This window comes from Colossoma macropomum, unplaced genomic scaffold (genome assembly GCF_904425465.1).
Source record: "Colossoma macropomum unplaced genomic scaffold, Colossoma_macropomum, whole genome shotgun sequence".
NCBI classification, from domain to species: Eukaryota; Metazoa; Chordata; class Actinopteri; order Characiformes; family Serrasalmidae; genus Colossoma; species Colossoma macropomum.
Window position 1 is genome coordinate 31,532,240 of NW_023494787.1, and position 20,040 is coordinate 31,552,279.

General features: G+C 37.3%; 1 protein-coding gene across 1 annotated transcript; it reads left to right on the forward strand.

Moving 5' to 3' along the window:
• Window positions 1-382: 382 nt before the first annotated feature.
• Window positions 383-16,053, forward strand: mrpl3 (mitochondrial ribosomal protein L3). Its single transcript, XM_036566930.1, has 10 exons — window positions 383-579; window positions 2,362-2,540; window positions 2,665-2,756; window positions 4,674-4,772; window positions 8,033-8,132; window positions 8,339-8,399; window positions 12,214-12,325; window positions 12,442-12,519; window positions 13,158-13,235; window positions 15,634-16,053. The coding sequence occupies exons 1-10, from the start codon at window positions 485-487 to the stop codon at window positions 15,775-15,777; spliced, it is 1,038 nt and encodes a 345-aa protein (XP_036422823.1). The 5' UTR covers window positions 383-484; the 3' UTR covers window positions 15,778-16,053.
• Window positions 16,054-20,040: the final 3,987 nt, after the last annotated feature.

Below are 20,040 nucleotides of genomic sequence, written 5' to 3' on the forward strand. Positions count from 1 at the left end.
AAGTAAGTCATAATTATGAGATAGTAAGTCATACTTGTGACACAGTAAGTCGTTATTATGAGATACTAAATCGTAATTATGAGATAATTATGAGTCATAATGACAGTCATAGTTATGAGATGCTAGGTCATAACACTATAGTTGTAAATAACATACAACAATTTGGTGAATAGATAAATAACTATAATAATAAATATAGTTAACTTGATCCATGGTTCCTATCACGAAGCAAAATAAATGTAAAAAGTTGGTATATTTCTTCGAGTTTAGCGGACAACATTATCCTTTTTTCATTAAAAGATATTTAAATAGCGGAACAAATGTTTGAGCGGAACTATGAGTAGAGACTGAACGCTGTTATGGGGCTTTCAAATATGTTACACCGGAAGCTCGAGGAATGACATCTCAGGACAAACGCTGCAGCGGCGCGTGTGAAAGATGAAGGGATGATTTTACTGAGATAGATTCAGATTAAAAAGGAAACATGGCAGCGTGGACCTGCAGGCTTCTCAGGCTCGGTGATACACTGCTAAAGGGAGCTCCTGTAACTGTTTACCGAACTGTAACATCACTTGAAAGGTAATTCAGTCGAGCTGGAGACGAGGCTCGAGTCAGAGTCTTACTCTCCGGCTTCTTGTTCCAGTTTTCCCCGTTCCACCTTAAATAGTACAGCAGTTAAGGTGTAACGGGAACAGTCGAACAAGAAGCCGGAGAATAAGACGCCGACTTCAGCTTCGTCCTCTGTGAGACTCCACTGAGACTCATGAACACACATTATGAGTACAAAAGTCTGTAGACACCGGCTCATCCAACGTTTCAGCTGAAATCAGGGGTCTTAATAAGGAGTTTGTCCTCCTTTGCTGCACGCAACAGGTTATACTGTTCTGGGAAAGCCTTATATTGGATGTTGGAACATTACTGCGAGGATTTGCATTCAGCCACAAGAGCATTAGTGATGTCAAGTACTGGTGTTGGATAATTGGTTCTGGATCACGAATGTCATGGTGCACCACTCCAGAGATCACAGTTACACTGCTCCACAGCCTAGTGCGGGGGGGGCTTTATACCCCTGTAGCTGACGCTTGGCGTTGAGCACAGTGACCTTAAGCTCATAGTTGGCTGCTCTAGAGCGTCCTATTCTATTGGCGGTGATTTTTTAGTGAGATTATTACAAGCTGTGTGTGCACAATTAAACGCCAGTGTCAGCAAAGGTTAGAAGGGGTCTCCTGACACCTTTAGACATTTGCCTTTATTTTACAGGAAGTTGTTTTATAGCTAGTAGTGGTAAACAAGAACATAACATATATTACTCAAGATTATTCTCCTTTCTCTACTTCTTGAAAGCTCAAGTTACTGCATTTTCATGTGTAAAAGTCAAAAGTCAAGGCATGCAAAAGGTTATAGCAGTCCAGTTGCCTTGACTTGCTTGACAATACATGACCTGGATGACTTAAACTAAGTGTGGGTAATGTACCATCACACTGTGCATCACAGTATTTCATTTTTCTGATATTTTACTGAGTGAAACATGATGCCTCTATTAAACTATAAGTACCATCATTTTTTAAAATCAGTGTTCCACATTCAATTAAGCAAGAATAAATGTGTTCTCTTGGACTTCTGGCTGGTCAGGATTGAAACAACCAATCTTTCAGCAACAGAACAAAACCACAGACTGCTACATCACTTCTTAGTTTCATTTTAATGTACCTGCAGTTGCTAAATGTTGTGAAAGTACTGACATTGCCTGTGATATGCTCAAAAAAAGCTTATCATGATGTAATTTGCGATGATAACAATATAATATTGTCATTTTAACCACCCCTAATGAAAAACTTCACAGATATATTACATCAAAGGTGCATTTTTTGTTATTTGTCATTTTATGTAGTATTCCGTACTGCAGCATTGTGTCCTTCAGCCTAATCAGTTTGATGCAATTCATGATTTTGTATGTCCATCCATCAATATTCTCTCACTACATTACCCAGCATGCATTACACAAATGTATAGAAGCTAATAAATACAGATGTGATATGTGGCCTTCTCGCTATAACATTAGCCAAATGGACAACCACTGTGTTAGCCAGCTAGTGGAAAGAAAAAGAAAACAGCTTGCACTACACAATTATTCACCCCAAAGTGCTAATAGTTTTTGAAACGTTTCTCCCACCTTCAAGATATATCATCAGAAAGGGGTTTTCCTAGTCTTTAAACCATAAAATCTCACTCTCTAGCCCACTGTGGCACCATTGTAGGAGATGAGCAGGCATGTTTACAACAGACGTAACAATTGTTACATTTTTTATTTTGGTTATTATGCCCTTTTAAGTCACATTGTCCTTTTGTTTTTTGTGCTAGTGTTGCTGCTGTCCAGTGCATCAGGACTATCAAGACCTCTACTTGGTGGGATGAACATCTCACAGATGATAACGCAAACTTCATGAGAAGGGCTGTGGCCGAGGAGTACAAACAGCTCACTGTGGACAAACTAAACCCACTGAAGGACGAGCCGTGGCCCCAGCATGAATGGGACGAAAGTGAGTCACCCCCTCTGTCTTATGAGTCCTGACAATAAGCTTGCTCTGTATACCTGGTCAGTTTAAGGCAGAAACTGAAAGTTTCAGTATGAAGAATATATAAATCAAGCCTTATGTTTCACAGAGAGTCGGAGGGTTGGTCTTGTTGCAGTCAAGCTGGGAATGATGCCTGTGTGGACGAAGTCAGGAGAGAGACATGTCGTGACAATGCTACAGGTACTGTAGACTCCAGATTACAGTTATAAATTGAACAAAACTGACCAGTGAACAGTAAGATGAGTGGCAAAATAGTGACAAAGAAAATATTCCCACAAAATAATAATGATATTTCTGTAAAGTAGACTCCATTTTACACTAATTGGTCTGTTCCTCTAGTAGTAGTGTCCTCAGATACAGGAATCTTCTCTTGTTTTCAAAATAGCATAATTCGCTTGTTGATAAGTAAACTTCAGAGTCTGTAGTGGTTCAAAGAGAAATGGTCTATCCTAGAGAAATGTACCATCTCTGATTTCTTTACAGTGTTGTGGATAGTAACCAGGGGTTACACCATTTTTGTTTATTACCTTAACGACATGTAAAGTTTCATGTGTTCAGAATTTTTGTGTGCTCTATTCATCTGAAGAGCTGCAGCAAATCAACTTGGCTACTGAAAATTCTGGTGAATTGTGTTGTACCATATTGCAAACATAAATAGATAAAGAAAGTGTGGTACAGTTTTTGGCTATCAGAAGCTGAAGTTGTGCCTCAACCATTTTGAAGCTGTATATAAATATTTTGTTTAAACAATCTGAGTTTTGGACGCCAGCTCCTGAAGAAAACTTCTGTTCTCTACATTGTAGTGATTCCTATATAACATAGGATGTATTATCTATTATAGAAAGTAGAAGGTAAGCAAACATTAACCACTCTGGATACTTCTACTTATTGACATATAGTGCCCACCCAATATAGTGCCTCATTTTTTTTTTAACAGACTTACCACCAATTTAGCCACACTGCACATAAACACTTAGAAGCTGAGAATTAGAAACTTAGAATTGTCTGTATAGAGTTTTGATACTTATCAGCTGATTTACTTCAGTACAGAATATCGATTCTGTGTAAATTCTGTTATTCAGTACCAAATTTCAGTAGGTAAGCAGTCAGATTAATAAGCATTCTTGTTCTAAAATCTATGCTGCTGATTGACTATCTAAATTACATTCTTCATGCATGTTATTAACATGAGTGCTTCCTGATTCTGCAATCTACTAGTCAGTAAATACAGCCACTTCCAACACATTTATGTTTAAGCCACACCCACTTTTGGGTTATAATGAAAAACGGAAGGTATCGAAACCAAAGGATCTATGCTGTTGTCAATACAGTAAATAAATAAATAAATGATAGCCAGCTCTACTTGAAATACAAATATAGCTCAGTTGTTTGGCTAACAAACAAAATGGCTATGTATGAGTTGATGTGGTGGATGCTGGTCCCTATTAGTAAGGCTGTAAAGAAATCCAAATTCGTAAATTTCTCAAGTTAGAGAATGATTGGACCATTTTTGCTTCAAACCACTTTAAAGAGGCCAGACATGATTTTCAAAAACAGTGCTGGGACCTTTACATTTTAGTCATCAGGATTGTATTTCAAGGTAGCTGTTTTTGAATCGTTTCTAGATTTTTTAAATATTCACCATTCATCATTTTAAGCAAGCGTAAGTGGCGATGTCATGTTCAAAGGTAGGGATAGTGAAAGGCCTTTTAAATATTTTTTCTAATAATAGGCAGTTCTAAATTACATACTTAAACAGTTGAATTTTCTGTTGCACTTTGCAGTTGGTACAGATTCCTGTGGGTTATAGAGAGTAACATAGTAGTAAAGTAGTGAGATTACTTTTTCCAGAAAGTAATAAATAAAGTAACCCCATTAAAGTTTGAGAGATTAATTTGTAATAGATTTTATATTTTGAATAATGACCCAAACACTTGGACCCACCTGGAATATTAATTAGAAATTCTCTTAGAAATTGTCAGAAATTCTTCACGTTTTTAGAAAATGGTGTTGTAGGATGTTTTTATCTTTCATGTTTTAATAATTATGCTTGTATGTTACTGATGTATGCTCATGTTTATGCACTCCATGTCTCAGGTGCAGGACTGCCATGTAATCAAGCACATACCTAAAGAAGAGTATAATGGCCAGACAGCTGCTCTGATCATAGGGGCTAAAAACTCTCCTCTCTTTTATGTAAGTTTAATTATTACTTATCTTTCTCACACACACATACACTGTTCAGTTACAAGACTCTTGATCTATTTTATGTACAAGACCAGACAAACATGTGCTCCAGCGCACCCTTAATTCCTCACCCTTATTCACATCCTTGACTTTTGTGGGTGAGCAGTTTGTGTAATAGACTTGAGCGGTGGTCTGCCTAGAGGGTCTGAATAATGAGAGCTGAAGTGGTCATATAGGAAGATTACTCTGAGTGTGTGGTGGCGACCTTGGAAAGCAAGTGTGTTTGTGTTGCAGAGAATTAATAGAGGCTGTTAAGTTTGCTGTTCTCTCTGCTACCCTTTCCAACTTCCTTCCCTTCACCTCCTTTCTCCTTATTTTGCTTCTCCCCCAACTCTCTCTCTCTATCTCTCTCTCACCCTCTCCTGGATTGATTGGTTTTATTTGGATGTATTTGTCTCAGGGGAAATAGCTGCCGTTGCAGCAGAGAGGGGTAGCAGTGATAGAGAGATGAGCAAATAGAGAGGAAGGAGGACATTCTTTATCACTTTTTCTGCTCATCAGTGAGGAAAAACACTAATGGGTATCTTTAATAGAGGCAAGGACCTTCGGCAAAGTCACAGAACAAGATTTCGTACGCTGAGGTAGCGCTTGTTTGTGGTAGGGCCAGACCAGTAGATCCGATGAATATTGCAGCCTTTGCTGGTTTATTGTCAATGGGGAAAGTCCCACCATATAAGGTGCAAAATACAATTTGTAATTACTCACTTGATCCCCTGCATGTCTAAAAATCACAAATTCATGGAAAGGTTATTGTTTAGCCTGTTTCACCCACAATCGGTGAGCTTCTGTCTTCCGTGTTCTTAACTAACTAGAGAGCAGCACTGACCTGCCTCAGAATTGCACTATAGCAAATAGGTTCACCCAGTCGTCCTTCACAGCCTAGTGACTATGCCCAGAATATGTCTGAAAACTTTACAATATGCAGGGCTCCAGACAAAAGGAGGATTGAGGAGCCACGGGCTCCTAAAAGGAAAAAAAAATTGGGCGGCAGTAGCTTTTTTTAAGTGCCAAATAATAATATGCAGGAAAATAAAGCTTTTCTACACACCTCAGGTCAGCTCTGTGATTTAAAGGGGAACTCCACCGATTTTTCAAATTTTCTGTATAATGAACATGTCAACAAATTCATGCGGAGTGGTTTGGTATGAAACACTGGTCTAGAGAGACTTAGAGTCAGAATTGTTCACAATGATGATGATAGGAATCAGACATCTGAAGAGTTAAATGTCTCTAAAAGCTTCCTCCCAGTAAGGAATTATGAATACATAACTGCCTCATGTCTGAGACATTGTTTTACAGTAACTTTGTGATAAATTTTTGGTTTAAATTCATGATGGAGGGATACATGAAGGGTATTCTAAGGCAAATAGTCCCCAAGGAATTTTCAGTTTTACCACTGTTTTCCATCAACATTACATAAAAACTCAGAAGACGAAGAAGAAGGTTCACTGGTGGTTTTGAATAGTAAATAAAATTTAAATAAAAACAAGATTTAGATTTGGAACAATAATTTTTTTATGTTACCATATGTAAGTCACGCAAACTCCTGAAGCCAAGAAGTTCTGAACTTTTTTTGTGGTTGTACTTCTGCATGAAGTGCTTGAGGTGGACGGTTGCTCAGATACATCTTCGTATGGGTCTTTCACTAGTTCACTGGTCCTGAGTCAGACTATGGTTGAGCAGATGACCTCTGAAGGTCTGCAAAGACGTAGATTGTGTGACGCTGACGTTAACGGCAAAAAGCTCAGCTCTGCTCCGCTCAAACACTTTGTTCATCCCGTTTCGCCGTTCTGGTTGAAATCCCACGAGCACGCATGCATTTTTTTGACGGGCGAATGCGTCCATGTGATGCTAAAGAATATCAATTACGTTTTAAGATGAAAAGTGATGAGACAACACATAGAAAAGCAATAAATATAGAACAATAGTAATAAATAGTTACCCATAAAAAATAAGTTGCAACCTGTCGCCACTGGTGAGTTAGTTAATTTTATTACTCGCAAATTAATAATTTTGGTCGCAATTGCGACCGTTTTAGTCGCAGTCTGGAGCCCTGATATGCCATAGCATATTTGTAAATCTGAGAACCTGCCACATTTCCAAAGAGACTGAGTGAATTGTTTTTAATTTCTCAAACTGAAGACAAAAGAGGAGATGTGTAAGATCTCAGTTAATGTGTGGAAGACAGCAAACATTTTGCCATTGAAGCTAGCATTAGCCAATGCTGGAGTAGCCAGCCGACATGGCGCCCTCCTTCCCAAATAACGGGGTATTTCGCACAGTGTCACCAGTAATACAGCAATAATTCAAAGATTGTTTCGTGTTGTAACTAGGAATGTGCACGGGTGCACAAGTACTCTGTTTGAGGTGCAAGTATTTGATTCATGAGATTATTGTTCAGGTATTTCATTATGGGAAGATGAAGAAAATGTGCAAACAATGTAATAAAACACCAATTTACAGCAGTACTGAAAAATGTTAGGGTGTAAGTGTAATATTATGTTTTGCTGCTATAAAACAACAATCCTATAACATGTGCATGTTGCGTTGTTAAAGACTTGACTGAGAAGTCAGAGGGAGTATGGCCAGCTCTGTCAAGTATTTCTCTGAAATCCACTGAAGAGGCAAGACTGCATGTTGACCAGAGATCTTGAATCCAGTTTCCAGTCCTGCATTTTGTGTTCACTGGTAGATAGCTCCCCTTTTGATGTAGCTGATTGGCCACTTAGTGTCATAGGCTACTTGCCAGGCAGTGACCACAAAATCCAAGACTGGAAACTGGATTCAAGATCTGGATTTGTGGTGAAGAAGAAAGCGGGTCCTCATCAGCATCCATCTGTGTAACTCAGGGATGCACAGCTTTGGTCCTGGAGGGCCAGTGTCCAGCACAGTTCGGTAGGTTGCCTGCTTAAACAGGCAATTAATACCCACTAAACCTGACAATTATTAGATGAGTTGAATCAGGTGTTTTTCAACAGGGAATTATTAAACTGTGCTAGACCTCCAGGACCACAGTTGTGCGCCCGTGATATAACCACTCATCTGACAGGAAATGGATATTGTTCAGTTTTCAGTTTTCATATGGATCAGGATCTAGTTTGTGGCAGATGTTAACTTTGTTTCCTGAATGAGTCAGAACTTTGTGAAATTCTAAAACCCCGTACAGAGCGGGATGCATTTACACACATTTTCTGTCTGTCCTCCTGCAGCGGACAGAGGCGTCTCTGGAGATGTTCCGGAATGCTGGAGTACCTCCGAAACAAAAAGTGACGACGTTCCATGTGACAGACAATGCTGTCATCAAGCCAGGTACGTTCTTCTCTCAGAGAAAGACTTTCTTTGTGCCTCAAGAAAAAAACAGGATTTGTTCTGTGATGTTACTTCTTAAGGTTGTCCAAAAAAAGGGTTAAATGGCTCGCAACTGACCCTTAATGTGCCATAATTACCAAAAGTGCTCTTCAACCAAGATTTCCAATTGCATTTAATATCCTCTTCCTCTTCTTCTGTTTATTTAGGCACTCCTCTCTATGCTGCTCACTTCCGTCCAGGACAGTATGTGGATGTTACGGCAAAAACGTGAGTGTCTTGTTCACACAAACACATACGTGAGTTTTTGTTATCCAAAATTTTTGCTGTTGCTGTTAATATAAATTATAAATCAGCATGTATGGTCATTTCAGTTACTCTTTATTATTTTTTTTTAACTGATCATATCTATTTACATGCTTTTGGCCAAATAAAAAAGGATCCAAAATAAAATGACCCAATCAAATTTTTACGAAAGTTATGTAAAAGAATTATTTAAGCATATAATTATTTAACGAGAACTATTAATGCATGCTGCTTTACATTCACGGCTTCATCATATGCAAATAAATGCTGAAGGTGCCTTGGAGGTCCTGTTTTTTTTTGGGAGAATATTCATCACTGGATAAAAGGCAGGTTTCTGTTCTGAGCATGTTCACGAGCCCATAATGGATATAAACGATATCCATCAGCAAGTTTATTAAACAATGTTGATAATCCCTGTTCCTAATAAGAGTTCAGCAGTACAGAATTAAAACAGCACCAAAATCATGTTTTATGCCAGTTTTAAGATGTTTTTTAGTGGTGGTGCTTACATGCTTATTTTTCTTATTTGTGTTTTGTCTTTTAATTATTAATAGTGATAACCTCAGGATTTATCACGTATCTGCGCATATTTCTAAAGCTTCTCAGAGAACCTGTGCTGATGTAGGATCTGTTCACGTTAGCAGGATTGAGAATGCTACTGACCCCCACCATAGTACATTATTTTAGCCACTGTTTGATTCCATTGTGATTTTTAAGGAATTTTAATATGCTAAATTTTGTGATTTGAGATTAAGGGTCTTGCCCAGTTTTATTGGTATAATAAAGTTTCTGATAGTGGTCGATATGTGTTTTTCTGTGCCAAAAGCGTTAATTGATAGTGGCCAATAACCAATATATGGGGCTGATATTTATTTGTTATAAATTTCAAGTATATTGTAAAAATTCACAGGAACATAATTCCTGCACAGAATGTACTTTAAGTGAAAACAGTGTTTTTTGAAATACTAGCACTAGACATTTGAAAATTATAAAAATAAAGTATGTGTAGCTGCCAGACAGTATAAACATTTGGAAATCGTGATGAGAATATGTAATGACATATTTTAAAACTTCAAATAGATAAAAAGTGAACACACAAAATATAATAAATGCTTGAAATAGCCAAAGGAATGCAAGTTTTCACATCTGACGCTTAATTCTGAGCTAAACTAGAGCTAAAAGTTACAGTTGCTGATGAGGACACATCATCTACACCAGAGGTCTTCACATCTAGACGTTACAAAGGCACGTACATTCAAAATTACGTTAGAAATGCCAGAATGTGACCAAACTAAGAAAAAGAAGTTCGAGACTACGTCCGTGAGCTATGCTTACGTTGCCAAATGACTGTGCAGGATACTGAAATTTTGATTGGTTGTGCTTGATAGGTCTTACTCATTTTGACCCAGTCAAGTCAGAATATGGGTGAGAAGCATTTCTTTCAGCCCTGGTTGCGTTACAGATGCGCATAACTCGGCAAGATAAAATGACAATTCCAATGATCGGCAAAATGCTCAATATCAGATCAGCTGGCCCAATATTCGTTCAGTCTCTAGCTTCTGATTGCTGCTTGAACAGTGAGATTGAACCTCTTTCACCCACAAGCAGGGCGAGTATATCCACTGTACTGTCTGACTGTTCCTGACAATAATTCCACTGACAGAAGCCTTAGTCGCATAAGAAAGAATCAGCGCCATTTTATGGATTTAGACTTGAATTAGAATTGCATTTTGGTAATCTGTTAATCTAATAATGGTTTAATAGGTGTTAAAATGTTAATAATGATAAAATATAGATTTTTGGGCGTTCGTGTATTGGTACTGTTTAAAACCTAAACTATTGTGATATTCTGCTGTACCATTTTTGTTTCTCACCTGTTGTAAATAAGTTATTGTAAATAAGAGAGGACTCTGATCCAAGATCAACACTCCTCTGAGAAGCTTAATGAGTACAGTTTCATAGAAAGGTTATGTTTTGTCTTCCGGTAGATGTGTTAAGTGATATTGCATTCTAATTTTAAACAGCAGCTTTTCAGTCTTTTCCATAAATTTTGATTGTGGCTGGTAATGTATTAATTGTCCAGTGAACAATAGTTGTACTGGTTGAGACACTGTTAAGAAGACTGTTTACTGGTATAGGACAAAAATAGAAACCCTCTTTTTCTGCTTGATGGTTTGGGTTGGGGCACCATTATATTTCATTCAGTGTATAAAATAAACTATTTTTATACAGGACAAAATCAGCTGGTTTTATTGGTTTTTAATACTTTTTTTAGCACTCAAAATCTAGTGATCACTGCCTAACTAGAACACACTTGTGCACACACACACACACACATTAACCCTCCTAGTGAGAGCGCACCCTGCACTTGATTAGAATCACAATCATGGTGTAATAGCTCAGCCCAAGCTGCTCTTGAGTTTTCCCCTCTTGCTCTTCTGTTCGCCCTCCTTATAAAAGATGACTGCTGCCTTATTTATGTCTGTGTGAAGATGCCAGGTCTGGCTCAGAGCCAAGGCAGGCCGTACTGACAGCAGATCAGACTGAGATGTCCTTTCAGTGAAAATGTGAGCATACACATGATCAAAGAGAGGCCAGTCTGTATGTAGACAGCAAGCATTAATGGGCAAGACCAGGACTAGCTTGAAGTTCAAATTCATAGTTTGAATAACAATCAACATAAAGGTGGTAACATAAACAGCATAAACTCACAGCTGTTAAGCTCTTTTTGTCATGGGACTAGCTACAGGGGCCAACTGTTGGCTAATTTGTAGGCTAGAGCTTAAGTCTACACTCAACAAAAGCACTATGACATTTAAACAAAGACGTAAAACAACATGATAGCTGCTAATCCGACTGAAGTTTGAGTGAGTTGTAAAAGGAATGTGACCTGTAACTTCAGAGAAACAGGACAACAAAATTGTAGAAATGACTGCTCTTGACTGAGCAAAACTGATTGGCAGAGTCACACAGGTGAAGCTAAAAATGAAAGAATTGAAGTTAGAGGTCCTAATTTAATTAGTTTTGTTTGTGTGTGTTGTTGTCTTTGGTTAAAATTTAACTTTAGTCTTGAGTCCGAGTGAAGCTGCGAGATGAGTTGAGTTCTTATCTCTAGTCAATACAAAAACGTTTTTTAAAATCTTGAAATTGACACTAGATCCACCTGGATTTGCTTTACGGAGAAATGTAACATGTAATTAAACATTCAGTAAATGAATAAAACAGACATTTTTGGCATAGTAGTCTTTTGTTACCTAAACATTCTCTCTTCCAAAATATGCAGCCCACTTTACCATTCATGTTTCCAGTAAATATTCTTTAAGGGCCATTGTGTACTTTGCAGAACTGCAGTGTGTTGAATATGCTTGTGTATTTTTTTGTTCCTAATGTTGAATGCCATATGGAATATTTTGTTGTCATGGCTGGGGGGCTTATTTGTGAAAGAATATATTGTGAAACATATAGGGCATTAAATTTCACCAAAAAATCTTTTTTTATGGAAATTAAGCCAGTTTGAAAGCAGCAGATTCCAGTTCAGAAAATGATTTCTAGAGGTCAAAGATTATGTTGTTAAGTTAATGCTGTCTGGAAATAAAATTGCTGATGTATGATTGCTATTAGTGTATGATAAACAATACTGTTAGGTTTTTGTTTTTAATGTAACTTACAGTAAAATGCACCTATATTCCACCTAGGGTTAAGTAGGGCTGCTTATTTTTTGTTTTTAATAGGTCTTTATGCAGAGGAACTCAGCTGATGTATTTGTGTTGTACTGTAGGATTGGAAAAGGTTTTCAGGGAGTGATGAAGCGCTGGGGTTTCAGTGGACAGCCAGCCTCTCATGGCCAAACCAAAACCCACAGGAGGCCCGGCTCACTGGGACCTGGAGGGGTGAGTGTGTTACTGTGTGTGTCTGCCTGCACATATGCACGTACTTTCCTGTCCACTTTGGTTTTTCATTACAGTCTCTGGATTAGTGGATAAATTGGCCTCTTGTTTTCTTTCAGGATCCTGCTAAAGTTTTTAAAGGAAAGAAGATGCCAGGCAGGATGGGAAATGTTTTTGACACAGCGTTTGGCTTAAAGGTATAGATGCACATTTACAGTGGACGCAGTCATAAAAAACTGTCTAATCTAGCTTTTGTTTATCTATTCATTCATTTACTTATTGCATATTTGTTGAGACATTTTATTCACTTTATAATATTGTGTATATGAGTCTTTGCACATACACACTCTTCTGTTTCTCTTTCTCTCTCTTGCACAGTAACACCTCGATTATCTTAAACACAATCATAAGAATTTGAACTTTCTGATCTGGTGTTTTGCTTTTGTTTTTGGTCTGTATTTTGGTCCATTTTTGGGCCTCTCACCTACAGTACTGCTGATATATTCTACATGCGCGCTCACGCACCCAATTTCTGGCTCAGCGACGCCTTGATGTCTTTCTCTCTCTCACCCTTTCTGTCACTATCTCTCTCACTCATGTGCTCTCTCTCACTCTCTCTGTTGCTGTCTCTCACATACACTCTCACTCTGTCACTCTCTCTTTCCCTTTCTACTCCCTGTAGAGATACAGTCTCTCTCTCTCATGCACACATTCTCTGTAGATAGTCTCTCTCTCTCTCTCTCTCTCTCTCTCTCTCTCTCTCTCTCTCTCCTGGTTGTTGATGAAGCACCTGTAAAGAGATTCAGATATATATAGTTCTATGTGTGTTTGTCAGGTTTGGAGGGTGAACACTAAAGATAACATTCTGTACGTCAACGGGTCAGTTCCAGGACATCGCAACTGCTTGGTCAAGGTAAGACCACTTCTGTACACACTCGCATACATTTCCACCTTGAGGCCTGTTTACAGTCTGAGTCTAATTACATGCTGCATAAAGTTTTTCATCTCGATCTTCTGCGTTTGCATTAAATATCAGGCTGACCAGTCACATCTCCATTGTCACTGTTGCAGTCCAAGCGACTGTGCATCATGATGATGGCAGAGCAGCTTGTCTTGCTGATAGTGGAGCACAAAAACTTATAACAAGCAACACGCTGATTAGAAAAATGCAAAGGCTAAAAATATAGGTCTAAAACGATAGCTGACAGGCTATGAATAATGTTGAGATCCTTAATACAACCCAGTGACTGTTTATAGCATTTATTTTTTTTATCTAGATAATATCATAGATGTTTTGAATGCTAAATATGGTATGCACATGAATCGTGTACATCTGAAGAATTTTCCTCCTCCTTCTCCTCCTCTTCTCCCTCTAACACAGTGCAGCTGTTCACTGTCATTATTCAGCCAGCCCACAGATATAGGATTTAATTTTTATAGGCCAGTCTGAACTGAGATAATCTTGCTGAAACTTGAAGAGAGACACATTTTGTGATTGAGGAACTTGCTTTCGTTTTCACATGCTCAGTTTTTTCTTCAATAGCTTTCAAACAGTGAGGCTAATTTAATAATTTAACTAATTTAACAGTGATAAATTATCACTGTTAGAGACCAAGACAATCATCTTTCATTTAGTTTGCATCTGAAATTAATATAGAACACTTTATTTCTGTGGACTCCTGTAACTGCTCTGAGGGCTAAATGACCGTTTACAAATTACATCCCAAGTGGCAATCATCGGGGTCCAAACACTATGCATCTTAAGGAGCCAGTAGAACGCAGTGGATGAGAAAGTTCTGAAAATGACCTCTATTTATGATTTATTTAGATGTGAGGTCTCAGAAAAAGATGTGGTACGCTTACCTTTCAACCTTTTGTTATGGTACACAACCGATTTGAACATGACTTGTATAGTACTTAAACTCTGTGAACTAGGTAATTCCACAGCACTTTTGCCTATATTTGTCTCAGAGTGCACCTGAATTTCATATTAAAATTACAAAACATTTCTTTGGGGAATGATGCCACTAGACTTCACTACTTCACCTTTTTCACTGCTCATGAGTTTTCCCCTTGGGGTCTACCCCTGCACATATCTGCTCCATACATCTTTTTTAATTTTCTGTCTCTTTTTCTGCTGTAGTCGTCAGTTTCAACGGTGTGTAACTAAAATAAGAGCTTCACTTTGTTCATGCCAACACCAGCGCCAACCTTGGCACACACACACCTAAGTTGTGTCATCCATCTCTATCAATACAGGACACCGCTATTGTGTATAAAGTGCATTAATAACTATCAGCACATCAGTCGCTTAGTCAGCAGTTTGGGGTATACAGTGTGCTTGAATATACGTGCAAACACTTAGAATTGCTCTAAATAGATCTCTAGAGTCACTTGAGAGTTAACATTAGTCAACTTTCTTACTTCCTAACTGAAGTGTTTTGATATACTTTTATTTGACCTGTGTCATGATGCAGTTGATTTCTGGTTTAATTTGTACTTGATTGATCCATTCATGCATGTAGTCCTTATTTACTGCATCAGCTGTGGCTAGGGCCCCACCAGTATGACAATTTTGTCACTGATACTGCTTTTAATAGCAAAAAATTACTATAACTGATCGTCTACGTACCTTTATGCAGTGAGAAATTAAACAAGCTGTTATAATTTTAGTTAAAGAGTGCTTTACTGCATGACTTGATTGCCAGTCAACTGTGAATTATTACATACAGCTGTCAGTTTTCTTAATGTTACTAACAAATAAACAAAAGAAACCTCCAGAATTCTTTCCACACCAAAAAAACTGTTGTATGAGCTTAATTAAATTATGCCACACATTTTCATTCAATTTAATAGAGTCAGTACACACAAACTTTGTTACCTTAACATGAAGGTCAATTGTTGATGGAACAAAATTTAAATATTTCAGTGCAGTTTGGGTTTCATTGGAATTTTCCCTTTGGATCAAAATAAACAGCTTCTGTTCATTGAACTGTACTTTTTATAAATCGTCTGTTTCTCAAAAAGCAGTCTCTAAGTAAGACAACACAGTTCACTTATTTAATGTTGACATGTTTTCTGTTTTTAAGTCTAATGACCCCACTGGTTCATTTTTTGGGTGTTTGTAAATTAGTTCTAATTATTGTAATGTTATCCTTATTCTAAAAGCTGAAGATGAACATTTAAATCATTAAAATCTAAAATGTTTTATCTATTTTATGAGTAATATACCTCTGAAAGAGTCACTTGTTAAACTGCAGTAGGACAGTGAAACCATAACGTTGCTCTGACATTGTTGTTTTGGTGTTCAGGTAAGAGACACCATTCTGCCTCATCGCCTGGAGAAGAACAGAAACCCTCCCTTCCCCACATTTTTCGCTGATGGCGACGAGGAGCTTCCTGAAGACCTATACGATGAGAACATGTTTCAGTTTGGAGAGCCGATTTCTGACTGATGTTACAGCCCCACATCTTTTATTGTGTAGTCAGTTCTGATGCCTGAGTCGACGGCTTTACATTACATGTGTCTACATCTAATGAATACTTTATTGCTGGACTGGCATGAAAGTGTAAAAACTGTGGACTGCTAGCAGAACTGATGCATACAGACACATTCTCTTGCTTATGTGTAATGCAGAAAACAAACTTCTAAACAACAGATATACTGAAGATTATGTCAATGAATATTGGCTTCTGTTATATATGTGAACATTAAAATGTCTTTGATAAAATGTTTTGCTTTTTTCCATGTCCAGAACATGATATTGCACAGCAAACAGAGGTTGTGTCTAATTGAGTTGTGTCAAATGTGTTTAGAAAGAAAATGAATTGAGGCTCAAGAAAGCGATAATGGTTGTTTGGTTTGATCAGAGTTCTTAGGCAGTGACTAGGTAGGTAGTGCTTCTTCCTAGTAGATCTCTGATTTTGTCAGTGACTGATGAAAAATAAAGCTGCACGCAACACTTTTGATTGCTCTGCTAGCCAAATTAGCAGCTCATACGTTTAAATACAGTGTGACAATCTTGCTATATAAAGTCATCTACGAGGTGTTATTTGTAACGTGAGGTGTAATGTTTTTGTCTTCGTATAGTTTTTACAGCTGTCACTGCCATTCTTTTTTTTCTATATCTATAGATAATTTATCTATATGTCTATGTTTATTTACAATATATTTTTATATTATGTCCATTTTGTATATGTGAAGCTATTGAAAAATAGCTGTTACAGTCTGGGATGGATGACTGACCAGGCTATTGGGGCCAGTGCCCATGGGCCTCAGACTACAAGGATCAAAGTCGGTCAGCTCCTTGGGACAATCTAATGCAGATGCGAACATTAGATAAACAAAGATTTCTTTAGATAAAGAAAATTTTAAATAAATGAAGAAGTCCTGTTTTCAGGACAGTTTTATGTTTTCAGTTATTATTGACTCATGACTCATGGGATATTGCCCCTTCTTTAATATAAAGCTCCTAATGTGTTTGTAGTACAACTTGGTTTGGCTTGAAAGAAAAGGAACTCTTGATTCAAACTCTACACAAAAATTTCCAAAGTCTACAAAAAAAATCTTCAAACCCTAAACAAAAGTCTTCAAAAAAAAAAAACACAGTCACTCAAGCCACTGTTTAAACTGATGTTTTTCATTCTCTTGTCAGTTGAACCAGAGCTGCTTTAAGGGGAGCCTGGCCATTTTCTATTCTCCCATTATGTCAAAAACATGACTGCATAACGCTGGAGAGCGCCTGCGAGCGAGTCCTTAATGAAGGGAGGGTGAATGGAGCTAAATGGCTAAAATCTAGAAATTAAACAAGTTTCTCCATTAATTTTGATAAGTAGTAGAATATATTCCATCCTTCCAAATGAAAGAAAACCTGCTGTAACATTCTGATTTTCTACAGCAAATAGGTTTTGGCCTTCAGCTGCCCCTCACACTCTGCACAGGGATTATAAGCACAAGACCAAATAAGGGGAAGACTGGGAAACCTGCCATCTCAATGTGGCATATTTGCAAGGCATATTTAGAGTTTTTGCTGACACATTTGCTAGTTTCACAAAAATTACACAGTCATTTGCAAAGCACACTTTTGAGTTCGTCAGCAAGAAGCTCATCAATGAATTATTCCTCTACTGCATCTAAGCATTTCCTCCTGAAGCCAGTTCTTTGTAATGCTCCAAATGTTTCTCTGGCCTTTTCTTAATGCTTCATAAACCAATATGAGAAGGTTTTAGATTCAGGGGCAGGGTGAACAAAGCAACTAGGCTACAGTTAACATCAATGATAACACTTTACATCAACGGTCACAAATTACTCGATAATTATACACTAATTAGTCATGAAATACTCATTTATATATTTGTTAACTGTTCATTGGTCATTTGTTATTACTTATTGATTAAGTACTTAGTAATTAGTAGTTGAGGACATTGTTAACTGGTAGTTTTTATTAGTTCATAGCTCATTGTACACGGTTAATAAGCTGATACTCATAAAAGTAAAAAACATAAGAATGAACTAGTACTATGAGTACATTTCAACTTACGAAAACAATATTTACATTTATTTTTTTTAAGATGTTATTGAGGAGACGTTTAGTTTAATATTTAAATAAAATTAACTCTATTTAAAAGTTGCTGTCCCACGTTTTCACGTCACTACCGAAACACAAAGACTTTTACTCCTTAGGTAGAGCCTTATTTTAGCCACATCCCTGTCTCTCATGTCCACATAGTGAGCAGTTAGAGCCCACTGTTTTGAAGTAAACGAGTCTGAAATCAGTGTGTAACATGTAATATTGCATTTTAATGAACAATATTATAATTTATGTGTTTAACTGTTCAAAGCTGTGTTTGTCAATCATGTAGCATTTTTGAATTATGCAAGTTTTGGTAGTATTATGATTATTTTGACAAAATGTAATGTTTAATCATTTGTTTGGTCACACTTTATTTGGATGGTCCCCTATAGATGCTCTACAGCTACTTAAATCATTAACACACTTTCTGGCGAAGTCCAGGTCAGTTAAAAGTCATTGAAAACAGTTCTGGACACTGATTCAATTCTGTTTTAACCAATTCAGTCGAATGATCTGTGTATCTCAAAGGCTGCTTTTAATCATTAATTAGTAGTATAATTTGTATATTAATACCAAAGAGTTTCACTTTACTCAGAAAATATGTAAAGTAGTAATTAATGTATAATAGAAAATGCAATGATATATATATATATATATATATATATATATATATATATATATATATATCATTGCACATATATATACATATACATATATATATATATATATATATATATATGATAATTCAGTGTTTTTATGAGTACACACACTTATCAGTACATTAGCAGTGTAATAAACAGTAGTTAGCGCACAGTTAATATTTAATTAAGTTATGAACTTAAAATGAACTATCAATTAACAATGTAGTCAATTACTAATTACTCAGCACATAATCAGTTACTCGGTAACAACCAATGGTCAATGAACACTTAATTAATGTATTAAATTGACTAGTTAAGGATTTCTTTACCATATAACACATCTTTAATATGACACCCTTGATGTAAAGTGTTCCCACATCAGTTATAGTAACTGAATATGTTTCTGTTCTGTCTTTTGGTTAAATGATCTATCTTTGTGTATGTGCATAAATCTGACAATATAAAGGCCTTTTAGTTGGTTTTCCAAAAAAATTTAAGTGACGGGGTCACTTTCCAGGTCTAAGCTCACAGAGGGTCAGGTTTCCTGTTGGTCCCCTGTTGTTTGAACAGAAAGACAGTTGATCGATTTCTGAAGTTTTGATATGCCAGCTGGATGTGTGCGCGCGTGCATCGTCAGCGTTTCTTCAGCTATTTGCGGGCGTGCGCTGGATCGAGCTGACGCATGGAAAGCTGGAAATGCATCAGCATGACAGCCTATGTCTGTAAGGATGCTGTAGTGGGACACTTTACACTGACCCCTGTGCATTAGTCAGGGAGAGACAGAGAGAGAGCAAGGCAGGGGAAAAGATGCTGACAATGGCTGACATTTCTCCCTCTGTAAGTGAGGGGAGTAAATCACAGCATTAATGTTGCATGAGAAGCTGTGCTTCAAAAAATAAACCCCTCATACAGCCCCAGTCTTTTACCTCATGGTACTTTGTGTGAAGGTCACACATAAGATTTCATTCTCACTTCCTCTGCAAATGCTCCCTTCAAAAATGCCACAGTGGATAACAATGGATGAAAGTCAGCAGGGACCGGTTGCAATTGTTACAGGGGAAAATGGCCCTCTTAAGAACAGTGTCCATTCACTATAAAGCTACACCACGTCTGGGCATGATCATGTGCAGGACGTCGATGATGGTGATGATGATGACGATGATGCATAAACCTAAGCAAAGTTAACTGGAAGATATTGTGTCTAGGATTGGAATTTTTCTCCTGTACACACAACCAAAAACCTGAACAATCCAGGGAAATCTTGGATCCAAATATCCAATTATATAATGTTAAACATGCAATGCAATACAATATTACATTATTCACGCTAAGTACTATTTACAAGCGGCTTCTAAATGTTTTTTACTTGTCAACAAATTAGCAATTGAAGCATGTTATATTTTAGAACATTCATGGACTGTTTCATTTTTATTCATATAAGTATGAACAAACTGCAGCCACACATTTATTTTTTTGAATATCCATGAACTTTCCTGGTATATAC